Source organism: Toxoplasma gondii, chromosome V (assembly GCF_000006565.2).
Source record: "Toxoplasma gondii ME49 chromosome V, whole genome shotgun sequence".
Lineage (NCBI taxonomy): Eukaryota > Apicomplexa > Conoidasida > Eucoccidiorida > Sarcocystidae > Toxoplasma > Toxoplasma gondii.
In genome coordinates, this window is record NC_031472.1 from 406315 (window position 1) to 425177 (window position 18863).

Here is an 18863-nt window from a genome sequence, read left to right on the forward strand (position 1 = left end):
CGGGTAATACGCGGAGAACATCAAAAAAAGAAACAACCCCTCCTCCGGCGTGCGTGTCGCTTGATCGTACTGGCAGCCTCAGTGAGGCAAGGTTACTCTACGTTGCTGCACACGATTGTGTTGCAAAAGTTAACTGCTTCCGTTCACACCTTCAGTTATGTCTAAAAGTTTGTGTTTACTACGAGTAATCCAGGATACGCGCAGTGTAGTTCTCCTTTTTTATCCTCGAAATCCGTTTCTTACGATTCATTGGACTCACAGTTAGGACGAGCCCCTGCCAAAGGACAGAGAGTTGAACGGATGAATTGGAAGATACCTTTATCAGACAACGAAAACAGAAATGGTACGGAGTGAGACATTAGGCAGGGGAACGGGAGGGAGGGGGAATGACACTCGAAAGGCATCGATAGAAAAGACTGTAGCGTTTTTTAAGAAAATGAAAAAGGCATGACAGGGCGGACACTCGCGGATACTGGGTGCGAGTTGAAAAGCGGGTTTGATTGTCTTTGCAGAGATCAAAGAAAAGAGTACACAGCAAGCAACGACACACGCAAGTCAGCTGTTCTCTTTTTTCGGCTGTATATCGGATGAAACAGTGAGAGAGGGCGCGTAACTTAGGAAGTGACTTGCACCCGCCGTAGGGTCTCGTGTACGCACGCTACAGGTAATCAAACCAGTTTCTCTAAAGCAGGGATGACACCTAGTTACGTGGAATTAATGAAGAAGTTACGGATACGTGGAGAGGAAGTCTTGTGCTAACTTCGACTGTGGAAACCGAAAACATTTCCATTACTCAGTGGCACTCGACTGTGATTTCCGTTCAGTTTTCCTGGGTACTGCGGCAACACAGGTTTCAAGACCATGTCAGAATTTTCAAAAGGCCACAGCGGGAGATAAAACTGCGGGCGTTACGTCCCGTTTGCGCTTGCTGTATAGACAAGCTTTAGATGAATCAGATGACTGTGGCATTAAAGCAGCGAAAAAAATGAAGCTGACTTCTAGCAGCCTTGTGTGCAGCTTCTGCTCCTCCAGCTTTGCCTGCTTTCTATCGCATGTTTTGAGTCTGTCGGCATTCTTGACAGCTCTTGGTACCCACAACACGACCTACTCCTCATTTTCTTATGATCTAATGGATGGCTCGCGCGCGAAAACTCAAAAAGATCGAGGCGTCTTCAACGATTCTGATCTCCAATCTACAGTCATCCAAACTATATTGATCTATCGCAGGTTCGGTCTGATACCCCGTTATGCGATACAGATGGTAGGGCCTCTAGTACTCTGATATTATACGAAGGACTGACGGATCGCTTCCAGCGACTTGGGACTTCTCGTTTTTTCTGCACTGAACTCCCCGTTTCGCCCTATGTCTATCATTTAAGTGAGTGTTCCAGCCTTTGCGACCACCTGTGTGACAGATTGGAAAAAACGCATTCACCAGCGACGCGGTTGTATTCTGCTTTTCCGTTTGAAGGATGAAGGAAGCAACCATTTGAAAAGACACATGCAAAACACAGAGATGCGATTGTTAGTGTCGTCTGCCGGGACCAAGAAGCTGTAGAGAAGTTACAACCACACGTTCGCGGAATGCCAACGCTACTATTGAAAAGTGACCCAACTTTCCGCCACAACAAACGCCGAGGGTACGCTAAACCGGCGGGGGGGCGGGCGGGAACGTGTACGTCGATAGATGGGGTGAATCGCGTCTTTTTCTAATGCAAACGAGCGATTTCGTCACTGGCAGTCGCGTTCTTTTTCACAGGCGCTTGAACCTTTAGCAAGGATATCGGCGAGCAGGCGTGTGCAAATGCTTTGCCCATAAACGGTTACTCTAGGGTTTTTGCATGTCTCGCGACCGGTTGCGCCACCAGCTCGACTACCACCTGCGATTACTCCAGGAAATGAGGGAACGATGTTTCCTCTCCAAGATTTTGTGTTCCTGTATCCTTTCAAGAAATGCAATCACTTGCTTGTAATCATCTTCTCTTTCCGTCGCTGCGTCTCCTGCCCGCACCTCGATCCCACTTCCGTTTCCCCATTCTGCCCCGGAAACCTGCGCACGCATGTTGCGTGCATCCCTGCAAGAGAAAAAAACAATTTCTTGTGAATCTTCCTGCTGGCCAGACAGCACCAATTTGCTCGCCTTGTGCGTCGTTTCTGCGCGCTTGCCTCTGTCTTGCATCTCGCCCCCACCGCCACTCTGCCTCTGAGCACCTTCCTCGCGGATGCGGACCTCTCGGCTCTGGAGCCTCACGAGCGACGAGGGTGCCGAGGACCCTCGGGGTCGCGCTCGCGGGGACGGCGACTGGCGCTGCAGGGAGGCGTGCAGAAGCCGCAGACCCACGGAAAGATCTTCCCTTTGCTCCGGGGAAAAGTCGTCTGAAGAGAAGCACAGGAGTATTAAACACACATGTTGTAAAGGCGCAAGACGACGCAGAAACAGCCGAGAGAGAGAGAGAGTCCTGCCCACTGGAGGAGACAAATCACGTTTTATTTGACACGGGAACCGGCTAAACTTCCTGTGTCGCTTCCACTGAGCATCGCGCACAACCCAGCAGTGTTCGAGACCACAGAAGCGCCCCTGGTTTGCGAATGACGTCTTCGCGTTTCACGCGGCGCATGGCACCCCTTCGGATTGAATGTTTTGGAAACAGAGTGAGAAAAAAATGACAAGACGCCTCGAGAAGCGCTGAAAACCGAGAGGTTTCTCTCGCTTCCCTCTCGCCTGCCCAACAGATGACCAAACAAACAAAGGATCGACTTCTTTCAGCCCGACAGGGCAGGAAGAAACGACAACACGACACTGTGGCAACAGAAGGAGCGGATCTCTGGACAGCAACCCAAACAGACATGATCACGAGAGAGCGCGCAGCAGTGGCAATCCATTTCTTGCTCTGCTTTCGCATTACCTCTCCATCTCATAGTTCCTTCGTCTACCTCTCCGTCCCTCCCTCTCTTCCACTCAATCCCGCTACCGCTCTCTCTCGCCTCTCCGCTTCCTCGTCTAGTTTGCCATCTAGAGCTCTCTCTCTACTTCTTGTTTTTGTCACTCGTTTCGTCCGTCACGAGATCTTTTTTGGGCCACTAGTTAGTCCTGCTCTCTCTCCTTTAAACTCCTCGCTACTCCCGGAGGTCGCCCGCGGGGGACATCAGGGCAGGCAGCAGTGGGAGTTTCACTTTGACTCTGCGAGTGCACCATCCCCTCTGTGTCGTCTCACAGACCCTTTACTGAACAGTATTCAGTTGGGAACGGTAATGCGCCGTCGACAAAACAGAGGCCATACGTCCCCTGGGCTTAGGACCTCTGAAGACGGGTGTGGGTGTTGGGACGGCCCAGAGGTCGGTGTGTCCAAGTCAGGCAATCATCGTCGTGCGCGAAAGCTTTGAGGGGTGACTCCCAAGACGCGAACAAGAGCGCCAGACAGAAAATGTTGAAATCGCGGGAGACAGAGATACACAGACACAGAGAGACACACAGAAAAGGGAGATCAAGGGAGAGAGAAACAGACGACCACGCTAGAGATAAAAGAGAAAAACACAGAGACAGAGGGAGAGTCTGGAAAGCAGTCGAGACAGAGAGCAGACGATCAATACAGTGTTGAAAGAAACGTTTACCTGTTCGATTGCAGAGCGTTCGCAGCAGCAGCGCCACCGTTGAGAGCCGCGCCGAGCGAACTCTGACGATCTGAAAGATGGTGAGAGCGAGGGCAACAACAAATCGAAACGCGAAAATGCTGTTCCCGATATCTTCTTTTTCGACTGTCTTCTCAGACTGAAAATGAGACCGGACGTTGTCGGAGAAATCCTGTTTCAACCATCTTTGCTGCCAGCTCCCCCTGGCCTTTCTATGAACCTCTTCCACTTTCCTTTTCTCTTCTTCTTTCACCCGCCTTCCTCGGCTGAGTGTGCTCCTCTTCGGCCCTTGTCATCTCAGTCACAGATCATCCTCCATTTGCTCTCTCTGTCTCCAGTGTGCTGCCTCCCGCCCTTCGTTATACACTCTCTGAAGGTTTCTCTCTCGCATTCTCTCTGCTCAAACGCCGTCGCACCTGTTTCTCTCTTTTGCAGACGTCCTCTGAAAGCCTTGTGCTGCTTTTCTCCCTCCCACAAGGCTCACCGCATTCAAGCAATCTACGACGTCGTCGGCCAATAGGGTGGCTTCTGCCTCTCGGCGATCGACCTCTTGGAAGACACGAGCCTTGAGAGCGCGTCCAAGCGCCCGCCGTTCCTTCGTTTGCTCTCCGAGGTCCTCGGATCGCGGCTCGCCCTCACCCCACGAAGGCGCCGCGGCTCCCGACAAACTGTCTCCACTCTGCGTGAGGCCTCGCCGGCACTCTGCAGCCTCAGGCTCCACCTGCTGTTCGGACGCGGTCTCGCCCTGGAGAGTCCCTCCTTCCGCGCTTTGTGCCCGCTGAAGAAGAGACGCGACGGAGTCCTGAACTTGGTCCAGGAAGACTGCCGCGGCGGGGAGGGCAACCAGCGCGTCTGCGTGCGAAAATTCAGAGAGCGGAGATCGAAGAAGCATCCTCTGGAGGCGCGACGCCGTTTGCCGAAGTCGACAGAGTGACGCAACAGTCCACATCTCGGCCGGAGCTTCACGAAAACTCTGTTCTCGTGGCTTCTCTTCGCCTCGTTTCGCAACTCCTCGGACGTCGGAGGAACGTTGCCAGCCTTCGACAGACGCTACGGGGTTCCCTGGAGACGAGGAAACAGAGACACAGTCGCCGCGCAGGTGACCTCTGTCGCTGTCTGTTCTTCGTTGCGTCGGGACCCGGTTCAACTCATCGACGAGGTCGTCTTCGACGGGCTCTTCGTTTCTCACTCTGACACGAAGGGGTCGCGCTTCAGCCGCCCTCACCAAGTGCAGTAAAATCCGCATGCCTGCTGTCGAAAGCAGAGGCAGACAAGAACTTTGCCGGTGGCTTCTCCCTTGTCCTCCCTGGCCTCTCTCGAGAAGCAGGAACCGCTCGCAGCAGTGATCGAGCAGACGCCACGCGACCTGATCCAGAGCCGAGAGAGATGCATCTTCACCCTTTTCAACTCGCGTGTAGCTCCCAGAGGCTTCGCTTGTCCGCCTTTCACAGGGGCCTCTCCCCGTCGCTTGCTCCTCAATGTCTCCTTCGGATGCTCGGCTTCTCTCTCGCGTCCTCCCCGCCTCCGCACACCCTCCCGAAGTGTCTCCTGGACACTGCCTCTGTCGCCTCGGGCGCGCCGGCGCCTCAGAGACAGGGGCGCGGCGAGGCGCCTGTGACTGGTGGAGTTCCGCGGTCGACAGAGCAGAGGCGAGCATGTCGAGAAGGCGCGTTTCTTCCTCCAACAAACTTCTCGCTTGGTCCACGTGGGCGTCTCTTGAGAGACCCTGCAGGACTCTCTGGAGAGTCCCCGGCTGCCTGCACAGCTCCACAACCCACGGCGAGAGCGACAGGGCCGAGCGGCTGCATGCGGACGGATGGCCAGCAGGGAGAAGAGGCTCGCGTGGACCGGAGAAGAGAAGCAGCCGAAACAGAAAAGGCGAGAGAGAGTCGAGAATCGGACGCAACGAAGCTGCGTGGTGGTAGCCGAGAAGAATGCAGAGCTGGTCCTCGTCCGAAAAGAACTCCCTCGCCGACGCGTCGAAGAAGATTGAGCGGCCACCGCCGGCCAGCGGCGCGCCTCTCTCGCTGGCCTCCGTCGCTCTTTCAGTCGGCTCACCCGCCGCTCCGGCAACTCCGACAGCACGAGCAGAGAGACGGCAAGCCGAGTCACGGAAACACTCTGCTGGCTCAGAAGAGGCCAACGGAGGAGAGGAAGAAGAGGAAGAAGAGGAAGAAGAGGAAGAAGAGGAAGAAAAGCACAGGAGAAGCTGAGAGGCTGTGGCGTGGACAATGCGTTCGACAGCTTCCTCACTGGGTGCAGCGTAAATCTCAGCTGCTGCATGAGGCTGTTGGAGGACGTGATGCAGGGCAAGACGAAGAAGAACAGAACTGTGCCGGAGAGGCCGGTGACGGCCGAGAAGCAGAAAGGCCTTGCCAATTACGGGTGCATGCAGCGGCAGCTCCAGACCTTCTAAATGGTCTCGTAAATGCAGCGTAGCGTGACGCCAAGGCAGAGCAGACAGCGGGCGCCCGGAAGCTGAGAGAAAAGCGAGACGGTCGACTGCCCTCACTGCCAGCGCAGCAGACTTCGTCGAGCACCGGGGAAGTCCTTGGGAGGCGCAGCGCGCGGAGGAGGAGAGCGAGGGAGAGAAGAGGTTGAGACGAGGACGAACAGAGGAGGAAGGCGAGTTGCCGAGAGCAGACAACGGGCGTCCGGCAAGCAGGGCAGGAGAAGACGCAGAGGAACCAGGGGGGGAGAGGAACGATGTGCGGAAAGGATAACTGAAATGCGCGTCACAGAGGGGACATGGAGACAACGCGGACGGCGACGGAACGACACACGGAGATGAAGGGAACGAAGAGGGAGAAGAACCAGACGAAGAGGAGGCGGAGCGAGAAGATGGAGACGAGGAAACAGACGAAGGTCGAGGCCGCGAGGGCAGCGACGTCGAAGATGTCGAGAGAAAGGGAGACGGAAACGAAGACGGAGGCGAAGCAGACGTAAAAGGCGCTCCAGTGGGTGGTAAATAAGAGAGACAATACTCACGCGGGAAACAGTGAATCTCCCTTCTCACCGTGGTTGTGACGATGGCGCCCGCCTGAGCACGGCAAGCTCGAAAGGAGACGCGCGGATACATGCTGGCTGTCCTCGTTTATCAGCTGTCCGCAATTTATCGGGACTCCCGTCAGTGTGGACACTCGAAGGAGTTGCGCATCCGCTTGTCCTCCCTCAAAGACCTTTCTGACTCTGTCTCCAGTCGCGGAACAAGCGAGAGCGCGAGTCCCTGGCGCCATCCCCTGAGCAAAGCAGCTGGAGGAGCGAGGAAATGATTGAGGCACACGAAGCGAGAAAAACATGCACAGATGGAGTTCGAGTGTATCCGAAGATCTCTCCGTCACAGCCCCTGTCAGTTGGCGGCGCTTGATCGCTGCGACCGACATTGGAGTCCGTCCAGAGAAACCATGTCGAGCAGAGAAACGGGTCGAAGTGTACACCGCAGGTTCGGAAGGGATTCCGTTTCTCGCCGCATAAAACGCGAGAAAAGAAGATTCAGATCCGACAGCAAGTCGTTTGTTTTTGAGTCGTCAACAATGCGCTCCACGAAATGTTTCGAGTTCTCGGATCGCCCCTTTTTCGATGGTGGTCTTCTTGCATCTCCAGAGAAGCGGAGACGCGACACCGAGGGAACCATGAGCCTCAGTCCTTGTCACCTGTCTCTCCTGCTGCTTCTCAACGTCCACACGCTAAGATTTCCCGCGAACAGGACAGAAGAACCTCGCGGAGTGGGCGTAGGCGGCGCTTCTTCTTTGAAAAGCGCCGGTTTCGCTCCCGTCGAGAGAGGCGCGAGTCACCTGCGGAGCGGCGAGAAGGCGAGTGAAAAACAGAGGGTCAAGTTAACGCGCAAGAGAAGACGGAGGGAGAAGAAAAGGAGCGCCCAGTTGAAAGAGACACGAACAAGACACTTTTTCAGCGTTTTTGCGTGTCTTCGGTCGCCGTTCTGTCTCTTCGTTTCGCAGTCTCGCGGAAACGCGGGGCGCTCTTGCGAACAGTCTCACACGCATGCGCAGTTTCTTTCAGTCGAGCTGTGAGTCCCGTTGCCCCACGGAGTCGCGCGGAAAAACACGAGCGATTTGCATCTTTTTCTGCATTGCAGTATCGTTTTCGTCTTCCCCTCTTCTGCAGCCTCTGAAGGATCTCTCTTTTCCTCCGCAGGAATCCCTCTCGCCTCTGAGAGCCGCTTCCACGCCCCCTCTCGACGCCACTCGAGTCGACTCCTCTCGAACTCGACCCTGACCATCCTGTTCTACGAAAGCTTGCATTAAGTCTTATATATTTACTTATACATTTATGTATATTCGCGACTACATACGTCCACTGCGTCCACTGTGTTTGCTCGTTAGAGGAGAATATAGACCAAAACGATCTCGCGTTCACCACCTACACTGCGAGGATCGACTGGACAAAGTCCGGTGGGGTGGCGGAGCTGAACAACTTCTTTCCTCTCCCCTCGCCTTTCTGTTTTTTTTTCGAGACCACAAGAGCCCTCAAAGCAGATTCGTCGCTCCCGTTGATTCTGTTGTTTCTCGTCGCACGCGATCCATACACATCCGTAGATACATATGCGTATATTCGCTTATATTCTCTGTGATCCAAGAGCCGTTCCTCTTTGAGCAGGTTTCACACGAAAAGAATCCAGCAGTTCAAAGGGGCTGTCGGACCTGTTCTTTTCTGGACCTCGGTGTTTGGCTGCCCTTCTTTTTCGTGTGTTCCTTGTTCCGTTCTTGTCTCCGGTCTGCTTCCCGCTTCTCGCTCGCGCCGTGATTTCTGGAGATCTTCCCCTCGCCTCGTCTCTCTCGCTTGCTGGTTCCCAGGTCTCCTTTTCCCTCTCGGCAGACTCACTGCCTCTTTTCACCGTCTCGTCTCCCCTTTGTTCCACCTTTTTCCTCTCCAAGTCTCCGATGATGGATTCTTGCATGGGCGACGAAGACCAAGGCTTCGTCCCAGTCCGGCGTCGGGGGCGCAGCCGGAAAGACTTCCAAGAGACAGGTTCGGCGCCGTACGACTCGAGAGGTGACAGCGTCGCTGCGCCTTCTCTGGACGTTTTGCAGCCTGCCGCTGACGACCTGACTCTGGGCGCCGGCGTCGAGGAGGAGGAGTCTCCGCCGGCGGCCAGTGCGGCTTCTGACCGTTCGCTCCCCTCTTCTTCGCAGCCGCGGACGACGTCGTCCGCGGCTGCGAAGAAGCAGTCCCCGACAGTTCGGTTCGAGGTGCGAAGACTCTTGGTGCCGCCGCACCGCATGTCGCCCCTGCGGAAGCAGTGGACAGAGATCCTGGAGCCGCTGGTGACGCATCTGAAGCTGCAAGTCCGGATGAACTTGAGGCGTCGCTGCGTTGAGCTCCGGACGCGCGTCGGCGTCGCGGCGCAGAAGGCCGAGGCGTCGGTGAGAGACAGCGTGCAGGCGAACAGCTCGCTGCTTCAGAAAGGCAGCGACTTCGTCCGGGCGTTTCTCCTCGGCTTCGAGGTGAGGGACGCGATTGCGCTGCTGCGGCTGGACGACTTGTTCATCGAGTCGTTCGAAATCAAAGATGTGAAGCGCTTGAACGGCGATCACCTCAGCCGGTGCATTGCGCGGCTGAATGGACGCGAAGGGAAGACCAAGTACGCGATCGAAAACGCTACTCGCACGCGCCTCGTCTTCGCAGACAGCCGCATACATATCTTAGGGTCCTTCGAGAACATCAAGCTCGCGAGACACTCGATCTGCTCTCTCGTCTTGGGCGCGCCCCCAGGGAAAGTGTACAACCACCTGCGGACAGTCACGCGACGCCTCGCAGAGAGACTCTGAGCCTCTCTCCCGCCGAGCGCGACCGGCGCAGAAAGCATATGACGAGGGAACGGACGGGGAGAAGAAGCAGGCCGAAGAGCGCAGCGAGAACAGCCGCGGAGAAGAGGAGCGAAGAGAGGGGCCTCGCGTGAGGGGAGAGAGATGGACGCGACGTCTGCGCAGAAGGCCTGAGAGCAGGACAAGCAGCGAAGAAAAGAGAAAACGGAGAAGAACATGGACGGAGAGACGGGGAAGGGGGGCATGCGAGTAGGGGGAAATGCGATGTCGGGCACTGCGTGTATGCGTTCGACTCCACAGGCAAAAGCGGCTCCGGGGAAGTTCGCAGGACGAAGAGGCAAATGAAGAAGTTGTCGCTGCATGCGTCAATGAAGGTAAATTGCGGCGAGTTGCGGGAGGCTGGTGCCGGAGAAAGAGAGAGACTTGCAAGGACAAGACGAGGAGATGAGGGAACTCAGAGAGGAGAGGCGTGAGCACTCGCATTGCAAGTTCGAGAAAAGGGAAGAGAGAGGGACAGACGAAACGCGTGGAGCGCACAGATGTAGAAACGGCGACTGAGAGCAAGGAGCGCTTGTGTCTGAGGCGGAGCAAGAGGGACAGCAGGAAGCAGACGGGAGATGAGAGGTGATCCGCAGCACAAGAAGAAGAAGAGTCACGCACTGGAAGACACGACAGAGGCGCGGAAGAGTCTGGAGAAGGAGAGAACGAAGAGGAGGCAGAAGAGGAGGCAGAAGAGGAGGCAGAAGAGGAAGAAGAGTGAATGACCTCCCTGTCTGTCAAGTGGATGAACCGCCGATCGAAAGAAACTGTTTCCGAGATTCAGGTGACATGTGAAATAGGTTTCCTGTCCGACGGCTGTCACTCTTTGTGTTGGTGCTGACAAAGAAGACTGAGCGTCCCTGACCTCCGAGTTTCAACGATTGATGTTCATGCGTTTATAAAACGTTCACCACTGCCTTCCGTGACGAGTGGACTGCACGAGGCCAGGCCGTGAAGGGCATTCCCCGTCGGAGTGCGATCTCGTGAGAAATCGTTTCATCCTGCGAAAAAAAGCGCTCGCTCGGAACTGTAACTTGCGCCCCTGCCGTGCCTGGCGTTGTTCTGAACGCAGATGCGCGTCCCTCTGCTACGTCGTTTGTCTGTTGGCTTCCTTTTGGCCATGTCTCCCTCGAGCGGGTGTCTCGGTGTCTTTTGCAAAGGAACGTGAGGCGTGACGAGAAGGAAGGTCGGGCAATGCTTCCCCGCTGTGTCTCGCCTTTTGTCTCTAGCCGTTAAATCGATCTGGAAAGTCCTCGAACGTTCTCGCTCGACCTTGGTCAGCGCCCCCTGCGCTCCGGAGTGTCAGTGTGCAAAGCAAAGGTCCTCAACTTGAACTGAGGAGGCAGGCACTGCCAGGCGTTCGGCTACAGCTCCTTGAATGTATCCTATCTGTTGGGGCAACGAAGAACTGTCGCACATTTTTCAGCAGTGGAGTTGATGTGCCGGACAGAAGACTGCTCTCAGCGTTCGTAACTCCGTCAGGTCCGTGATGCTCACTGGCGTCCAGCGTCGCGAAGTTTTCAGGGGAATATCCCTTTCACTGGAAACGCAACTCCCTTCTTCGGAGAATACATAGGCCTCACTCAGAGTTTGCATGAATTCTTGTTGAAAAAAGACTTGCCCGGATCCCTAGTATGCAGCACCCGCAGCCTTGGACTTGGTGCCGATATCCAGAAAGCGCGGTGGTTGATGTGAACATGCGGCTGAGAAGCAAGTTCGGCAAAGTCTCCCTTTAGCTGTTGGAGCACCTTCGCGAACCGAGTTCCCAGTTTCTAGAATCCGTTACCCAAAAAGTGGAGCCTCATATGTTTCCGCGAAAAACAAATCAACGGATCATACGTTCCACGTTAGAACGAAATCCGAGATCAGGAAATACGGCGCCTGCAAGGGACGAACGGGGAAAACAGCGCTTTGCCAGGTGGCGTGAGATGCACTCTTATTTCGCGCAAACTTTCGAAGCTTCAGTTACAGTCTGTGTGTGGCCAAAGCGGTCGAGGTTCAGTATGTTTCCCCTTGTGAGAAACACGGGAAGAAGCACTGAACATCCCTCGGAACGCCGATCCAGTGAACGCGAATCGCTGGATGCGAAGGAAACCGTGTTCGTCCCCTGAAACAGCTCCGTTTTCGGCTTGTGTTTTTCCTAAAACATCCCTCTGAAGAAACAACTAAGCTCCCGCATTGTGGCGCCGCGAAAGCGACAGCTTGCCGGCAGAAGTTACTGCGAGAGTTCTGCGGTGGGCAGAAAAGGTGACAATAGGAGCTTGTTCAAGAAACACAGTCTTTGTGGCCGCTAAAACGTATGCATGAGAAGAAATAAACCTGTTTGACAAGACTTTCGAGACTCTTTGTGAGCGCGAATGCAGATGTTGAAGACTTATCGCGCGATGTGCTTCAAGCTGCAGAGCACAGCTCAACCTTGAGGCTGTTCTGACTCGTGCGGCGCCGACCACCGGCAAGCGCTGAGAACACAGCCAATCTGTAGGCAGATAGATCGATTTTCTGTTTTGATTCCCCGTGGTAACACAGTCAAGGCACAGCGGCAGGAGTCACCTCAATCCGTTTCTTTCAGGCAAGCGGTACAAAAGGCGTGAAACTAAATTCTTTTTTTTTGGGGGGGGGGTGCCTGACTAGTCCGACGGCAGCGCCGACGGTGAGAGGCGACATCGATGCTACTTTGTCTCTTTCAGAAGATTTCTTGAGCGCAGCGCAAGGGAAGACAACTGGTTCAAAAGGACTAGCACAGTTTCTGATTCCCGACGGGGAAACGGGTGGACTGCGGCTTCTGAACGCGAAAGACAAAATCGACGAAGAAGCGAAACGGTCTGCTCTTCCGACGATGGGGACAGCGGTGTGCTGTGTGAAGTGATGCACACAGACTCCAGGAGTGCTATCGTTTCCCTGAAAGTGAAAGGTTCTTTCTCGTTCAGAAGGGTGGAAACCACAGCAGACAGGAAGCGTATAGTTCGGCCGAAATGCTGACACATGGATGCGGCTCGAGTTAAAGGCGAACAGTCGAGCAAGCCCGAAAAATGACACATAAACGCGTTTACTTACCTATCTAGACCTACTCATATCTGTAATGATGTGGTGTTTGCAGATTCAAAGAGAAGGTTTCATCTCAAAAAGATGGATTCTACCGTTCTTTTCATGCGTGTAGGGCATGAAGGTCGTGGTTTCTCGTCGCTTTGCCTGTTCAGGAAAGAGCGTCCGTCTCCTTATGTGGAACTACTTTTCGCACCTGTAAACGCTGTTTTTCCAACGAAAACCGGCTTCTAGCATTCTAAAACACCACTACGACAATTTTCCTTTCTGGTCGCTGCCCTTTTTTGAGTCTCGTCGTCGGCTGTTGAGGTGTTCTCTTCTTTTCCTGGCCGCGTTCAGCGGGTGTCTTCTTGAGTTTTGCGAAGAGTGCTTTCTCAGCAGAGTGACCTGAATTGGATTTTTTTTCTCGGCACTTCAGTTGTCTAGCCAACTGTTTCTCGTTGTAACAAACGCGACGGACGGGCTGTTTTCGCTTGATGCGACCGCTTTTCTCACCCGCTTTCGAGAGGTGCGCTGATTTCCGCCACAGAAAATTCCAGTCTTTGTGTTTGTCTCGCGGCTTTTCTGTTTCGCGAACTTTGGAAGACCAGAAATCTCGCCTTTTCCCCGCCGTTCGGTTTAGTCGGTTTCTCTCCATACGCTTTCCCTATTTTTTTTATCTGTGTCTCAACGTTCGCCCTTCTTTCTTCGCGTCGACGCCGACGGCGTCTCCGGTCACATTTTCTTCCTTTTTCGTTTGTTTGTCTGCTTCGTTTTTTAGACGGGGCGCGCCTGGTCTCCACCTTCTCCGTATTTTGGAACTCCCGTTTCCTTCCGTCTCTTTCGTTGCTTTTCTGGCCTCCCCGGTGTACGCACAAAGTGTGTATGCACACGGCTCTGTGGAACAACAATCCTTTTTCAGAAACGAAAAAATGTCGATCCGGTAGGTTTCCGTGGGAGACTAACGCGCGGAAGGAGTCCAACGAGAAAAGCGTCTAGCTCTTTAAACACAGACACGCTTCAAGCTTTCGCAGATGACCAGAAGAAGGATTCCTTTTGAGACTCTTTCATCTTTCCTTTTCTCTCTTTGTCGCTCTTCTCGTCTCCGAATCTCTCGGTTTCGTGCTCTCGCTTTCCCCTCTTCTCGTCTTACGTTAGTCTCTGGTTCCTGCTTTTCCCCTCGGCCGATACTCGTTCGCTTGCCCCTGTGCGCTGTCTTTCGTCTTTTTCAAAGTTATTCGGCTTCTTCGGAATTCCTCTCTCTGTTATCTCTTCTGTCTTCTGCCCCTTCTCTCCGCTCTTCTCCTCCCTGCCCGATCCCCTCCCGCCCTTCTCTCATCTCTTTCTCTCTGTCTCTTCTTTCCCTCCAACCGTTTCTTCTTCTCTCTCACTGTGTCTGTTGCAATTGGCCGAGGGTACTTTTCGCTTTGACTACAGCAGAGGTGAGTTTTTTCCATCTTCTTGTCTGGAGAGGACGCCTCGCTTTTCTGGCCTAGCAAAGCCTTCCAGCTTGGTCGCGGTTTCTCCCGACGACACAACTGACTCAGCACAGCGCCAATGCCCGACGCTTCTCCATACTCGACCTGCGGCACAGCGACATCCACGAGTCTGCTTCTGCCGTTGCTTCATGTAGCTTTGCCTTCTTGCTGCATGCTCCTTTCTTTTATGTTTTTTTTATTTGTCCTCGTGAGGCAACAGAAGCCATGGGGGCTACACAGGATAACGGGGCATCCACCAGAACCTGGTATAGATGAATGCACTTTGGAGGACTGTCCATTCTTTCGAGCGTGCCGCGCGTTTTCCTCCTTCACTGGTGATCTTTCTCTCTCCCTCCCCTCTGCAAGGAGGAGAAACATTCTTCTCTGGAGAGGAGGGGATCCTCCTCCTCTCGCGCGCTGTCTCTGTCTCCTGTCTCCACTTCCAGGCGTCTCTTCCGTCTCTCGTTTCTTCTCTCGACAGATCCTTGAGCGACTTGCAGCGGCGGGAGGACGGAGAAAAGAAAAACACCTCGAGTTTCACAGGAGGAGAACGCTCCGGCCTCGCGGTCGAAAACCCCTCTGACGAGGAATCCCCAATTGGAGACTTTGCGCATGCAGTGTAAACCAAGAAAGAAAAACCATGTTGCGAGTGCGATGACTAGGTTACCAGTGCGGGCGGAAATCGATCTGCCAATCTGTGTCTTTCTCCCTACTTCTTTCCTTCCTATATCTCTTTTTCCATCTCTGTATATAGGTGTGCTCATGCGCGTTTCTCTCTACTTTTGTATTCATACAGATATGCATGTATATATTAACATATAAATACATATGTATTTGTATATATATATATATATATATATGTATCTGTTTGCATCCCTATATGCGTGGATATATTCATGTGCAGTTCTTTGTGTCTTTTTCGTTTTCGTTGCTGTGTCTGTTTTCTTGGTTCCTTGTTGGTGTGTCACTTGTTCTGAATTTTCTTCTGCAGCACATGCGCAGGACAAACTTGTGCCATCTCCACCTGTATGGAACCGCCGGCGTTCGCTCTTTGTGCAATGCATTTCTGAGGGAGGTTTCCTTCGATATCGCTGCCGCTCTCGCTGGCTACTGGGCCGTCTTCTCCGTTTCGTTTGCTTTTTCTCGACAGAAGAGGAGCTGCACCTCCAGGGGCGCGGCGCGTCACGGTGTACAGAAACGGTTTCATAGTGGACGACGGCGAGTTTCGCTCGCTGGAGGATCCAGACAATGTTCGATTTCTTGATGAATTGAAGGCGGGGTAAGAGCAGCCTTTTTCGCAACTCGAGGCTCCTCTCAGGTGCACAAAAGAGCCTGGAGAATTGTTTCCTTTCACGGGTTGTTCCGCCCTGGCCTTTGTTTGGGAGAGCTACCGTTTCTCGGGGATGGAGTCAGCGCACACAAGCCGCGATTCCCTTCACCTCAAGGTTTTTTCTGCTCTTCTCTTTCGGCGAGCGTTCTGGAGTTCAGTGTCCTACGACATCCAGCGGAGTCCACGTCGGCTGCGGTCTCGGCCTCTGTGCTGTAAAAAGGACCCGCCGAACAGCAGTGTGTTCTGAGGAAGAGGAGTTTCCTTTTGTCCGGAAAGCTCTGGGAACTACCTCTTAGACGACGTCTGCTTCGCTGTCGACTCGCCTGGTGCACTCCCCAGGTTCCTCTCCCAACGCATCTCGCGTCGCCTCATCACCTCTTAGAGTTTGGGGTCCGTCTCCGCGCCCTCCTCCTCGGTGTCGTGGTGAATGCGTGCATTCGAGTGTCTTTTCTTTTTCGAGTCTCGCTGTTTCTTCAGCTTTGCTCCTCGGGAGCTGCAGGAGGGCGGCCGGCGCGTCCACGTGGAATTGGTGAATAAGCAGTCGGAAGTCTATCATCCGCCGCCTCCTCCGGCGGTAAGCAGAGAGCGCGAAGGGTCTTGGGCGTTGCAGGGAGAGATCCCTTCTTTCGTTCGTGTTCGTCTGTCGGTTTTTCACCTGGAGCAGGTTCTGTACCCCGAAGTGATTCTTTCCTCCGTGCTCTCCTCTATATCTCCAGTTAGCTCCGCTGCCTTTTTGGAGCCCAACTAGCTGTTCGGATCGGGGCGCGGGGCGGCGACCCCTTCGAAGGCCGCCTCCGAGTGTCTGTCCTCTTTTTTGTGTCGTGGAGTCTGTATTTCTTCTCCTCGCGCGCGGGTTTTCTTCGCCCGTTGCTTCTGCTTTATTCTCAGTACGTGTTGTTCAGTGGAGACGGCCAGCGGTTGTCTGCAGACGAAGGTGTGGCGAGAGGCACTTCAGCACCGCGGGGCGATGTGGATGTCAGCCGCGGCGCGGTGGCGGTCGATGAGAGTCAGCCCACGACCATGCTCCAGTTCCGTCTCCACGATGGGCAGAGACGAACTCAGAGATTCAACGAAACTCACACCATTGCCGACCTACGCGAATTCGTTTCCCAGTAAGCGATAAAGATAGCTTGTTTTTCGGGGCCAAGTATCCTGAGAAAAAAGACCAACAGGAGATTCCTGTTCAAAACTACACCATATAAAGACGCGTGTCAACATCTACATGTCGACGCCTGTATAAGGGCTTCTGTCCATGCCTATGAACACTACCAATCTAAAATGGTGATGTCTTTGTGCTATGAGACGAGCGGTTGTTTAAGACTAATTTAAGCGCACCCACTGTAATATGTAGTTTACTTGCAAGCTGGAAGACGGAAGCGTTATTATGCTTGTATCTGTATACAGACTTTCGTTTATTATTATGTATATATACATATATATATATATATATATATATATAGGCACAAATGCCAACATGCTGTCTTCACAATGACAAAGGCGTCTGTATATATATATATATATATATATGCATGTACACAGTGTCCGCGAAGAATATGCAACAACGGAGTATGTTTTAGGCGGTTAGATAGATCTTTATGCGACTGTCGTGGAGTCGTTGGTCGGTAAACTGAGTAAGGATACATGTAGACATTGCTGTCTGACCAGTGTGGTTTCGACTGTTCTGCTGCTAAGAGGGTTCATAGGTCTACGCATGTGTGGCACCAATGTTTCCTTTTTCTCAGGGTGGCACCAGTAAATGGAGAAGTCCGTCTTCTTGAGGGTTTCCCCCCGAAAGAAATCACTGCAGCGCCGTCGGCGACCATCAAAGAAGCGGGCCTTCTCAATGCAGCCATTGTTCAGAAGATATGCTAGACGACAAGGAACGGACAAGGACTGGCGAGTTCCCCGCGCAGACGCCAAACTCAGAGAGAGGAAAGAGCGCCGCTAGAAGAGCAGAACTGAGAGGGAATGACGATTGCAACAGGGAGAAGGAGGATGTGAGAAGCAAAGCGGAGCTGGAGCAGGAGAGAACGGTGAATTTGATACGTGAGCCGGAGAGTGAAGCGACGACGCGGGGACCACGAGAGAGAAAAGACGAAAGGGGCGATCGAAGAGGAGGCGGATGCAGAGGAGAACAGCGCAAGGACAGGAAGAGAGAAGACGAGGAAAAGAAGGAGGGAAGCTGACTATTGATCTTTGCTGTTGGTCGTGACCCCCTCTTTCCCCAACCGACTGAGACAAAGAGAGAAGACTGGTGGCTGTTGTCAGAACGGGGTACAGGTGCGTCTCTGTCCCCTGTTTTTTTGAGTTGACATTCCTGTCTTTCGCAGATTTGCACAGATTTAGCAGAGCCAGTATGGAGAGGTTGGACCGCTCGCGCTCGTGCTCTTTTTCTGTGCGTCGGAATCTCTTGTGTCCAATGAGTCTGTCGTTTTCAAGAAGCAAATGGCGAGACCAAGAAGAGGTTCTCTCTCTTCGATAGGAGCCTAGAACCAGGTTGGGGGGTTGACGGCCTACGAGGACATGAGAACACTCGCGGCATTTTAGAAGTTCTTCTTTCATCGCTCTTGGCTCGCCAAGAGGAGAACAGAATGGCTGACGTTGAGCAAAGGAAATCGCAGGTGTTCCTTTCTCCTCCAGTTGATACGGAACCGGCATGAAACGCCCAGCTCGTTAGAGAGGTGTCTCCTTGTTGTCTCTGCGAATCACGTAGATGCTCCTTCCACCATTTGTGGGCTTCTTAGAGGCAGAAGGCCTCGGTCGCTAGAGTGGACGAAACACGCAGGCTGTCCGTGAGCGACACGAGAAGGCCAGAGAAGAGAATCCATCGCATGTTTCTTTATGCGGGGGAGCAAGTTTAGAGGCGATTTCTGATGCACCGCATATAGACCCGTCCAACGCAGAAAGAACCCAGTTAGGTGAGCACTCACCAGTTAGCGTCGGTGGATGGAACTGTGGAGATCTGAGGTTCTAGGCTGACACAAGGAGCTGCGACGGGGACCCGAGAAGTGACACGACACTACCAGCGGCCAACGCGAGAAAAGGGCGGTGGTACCCACGAGTAAGATGCTGAAAAGGAAAAATTGGAACTCTGGGAGTTTTAGTCGTTTCAGAGCAACGGGCTATGCGGGCGACAGGAGGAAATATCGCGCTTGTTACGTTACTACAGCACTCAACGCACTTCTCTGATTCCTGAATCCTCTTTTTCTAAATGCACCCCTGAATCTAGTTCGTCTGTAGATGCGTAGAAAGTTGCTTTCAGGAGTCTATGTCTCCATGAAGGCTTCCCTTTCTCACAGGAACTTGGCAAAGCGAAATGAAAGTCAGTCCTCACCACGGTTGGAGCAGTTGCACCTACATTTATGTTTGCTTTTCTCCAGCAAACGGGTTCCGGGCCGTGGCGCTGTTGAGGCCGAGCCAGAGCTAAGATGTGCAGGCATCACCGATCTTTTTTTCAGAAGAACGTAGCGACACATGAGAACGAGGCAGCTGCATTGAGTGCTGAGAAAGCTGTTCATCGCCGACTGTATCTCCTCTGGAACGGTAGCGCCTACCGTCCCAGTTGAGGTAACTTTCGAA

At 53.5% G+C, this 18863-nt stretch overlaps 3 protein-coding genes across 3 annotated transcripts; 2 read left to right on the forward strand and 1 right to left on the reverse strand.

Annotated features, from left to right (window-relative positions):
- Positions 1-1477: 1477 nt before the first annotated feature.
- TGME49_220480 (hypothetical protein) lies at positions 1478-6709 on the reverse strand (the record flags this gene model as incomplete). Its single annotated transcript, XM_018779888.1, has 4 exons — positions 1478-2376; positions 3613-3682; positions 4115-5917; positions 6647-6709. 4 exons carry the CDS (start codon positions 6707-6709, stop codon positions 1874-1876), a joined length of 2439 nt encoding a protein of 812 aa, XP_018637840.1. The 3' UTR covers positions 1478-1873.
- Positions 6710-7563: 854 nt separating this feature from the next.
- On the forward strand, positions 7564-12573 carry TGME49_220490 (pre-rRNA-processing protein PNO1, putative). Its single transcript, XM_018779889.1, has one exon. The coding sequence runs from the start codon at positions 8532-8534 to the stop codon at positions 9417-9419; it is 888 nt and encodes a 295-aa protein (XP_018637841.1). The 5' UTR covers positions 7564-8531; the 3' UTR covers positions 9420-12573.
- Positions 12574-12750: 177 nt separating this feature from the next.
- TGME49_220500 (UBX domain-containing protein) lies at positions 12751-17915 on the forward strand. Its single transcript, XM_002371533.2, has 6 exons — positions 12751-13419; positions 14436-14573; positions 15105-15233; positions 15762-15858; positions 16173-16396; positions 17027-17915. Exons 1-6 carry the CDS (start codon positions 12974-12976, stop codon positions 17154-17156), a joined length of 1164 nt encoding a protein of 387 aa, XP_002371574.1. The 5' UTR covers positions 12751-12973; the 3' UTR covers positions 17157-17915.
- The last annotated feature ends 948 nt before the right edge of the window (positions 17916-18863 follow it).

What these genes read in the sequence shown, in the direction of transcription:
- TGME49_220490 (XM_018779889.1), top strand. Translation starts at nt 8,532, where the DNA reads ATGATGGATTCTTGCATGGGCGACGAAGACCAAGGCTTCGTCCCAGTC.
- TGME49_220500 (XM_002371533.2), top strand. Translation starts at nt 12,974, where the DNA reads ATGCGACCGCTTTTCTCACCCGCTTTCGAGAGGTGCGCTGATTTCCGC. An exon ending in AACGAAAAAATGTCGATCCG is followed by an intron (nt 13,420 to 14,435) that starts GTAGGTTTCCGT and finishes TTCTCTCGACAG; the next exon opens with ATCCTTGAGCGACTTGCAGC. An exon ending in GGAGACTTTGCGCATGCAGT is followed by an intron (nt 14,574 to 15,104) that starts GTAAACCAAGAA and finishes TTTTCTCGACAG; the next exon opens with AAGAGGAGCTGCACCTCCAG.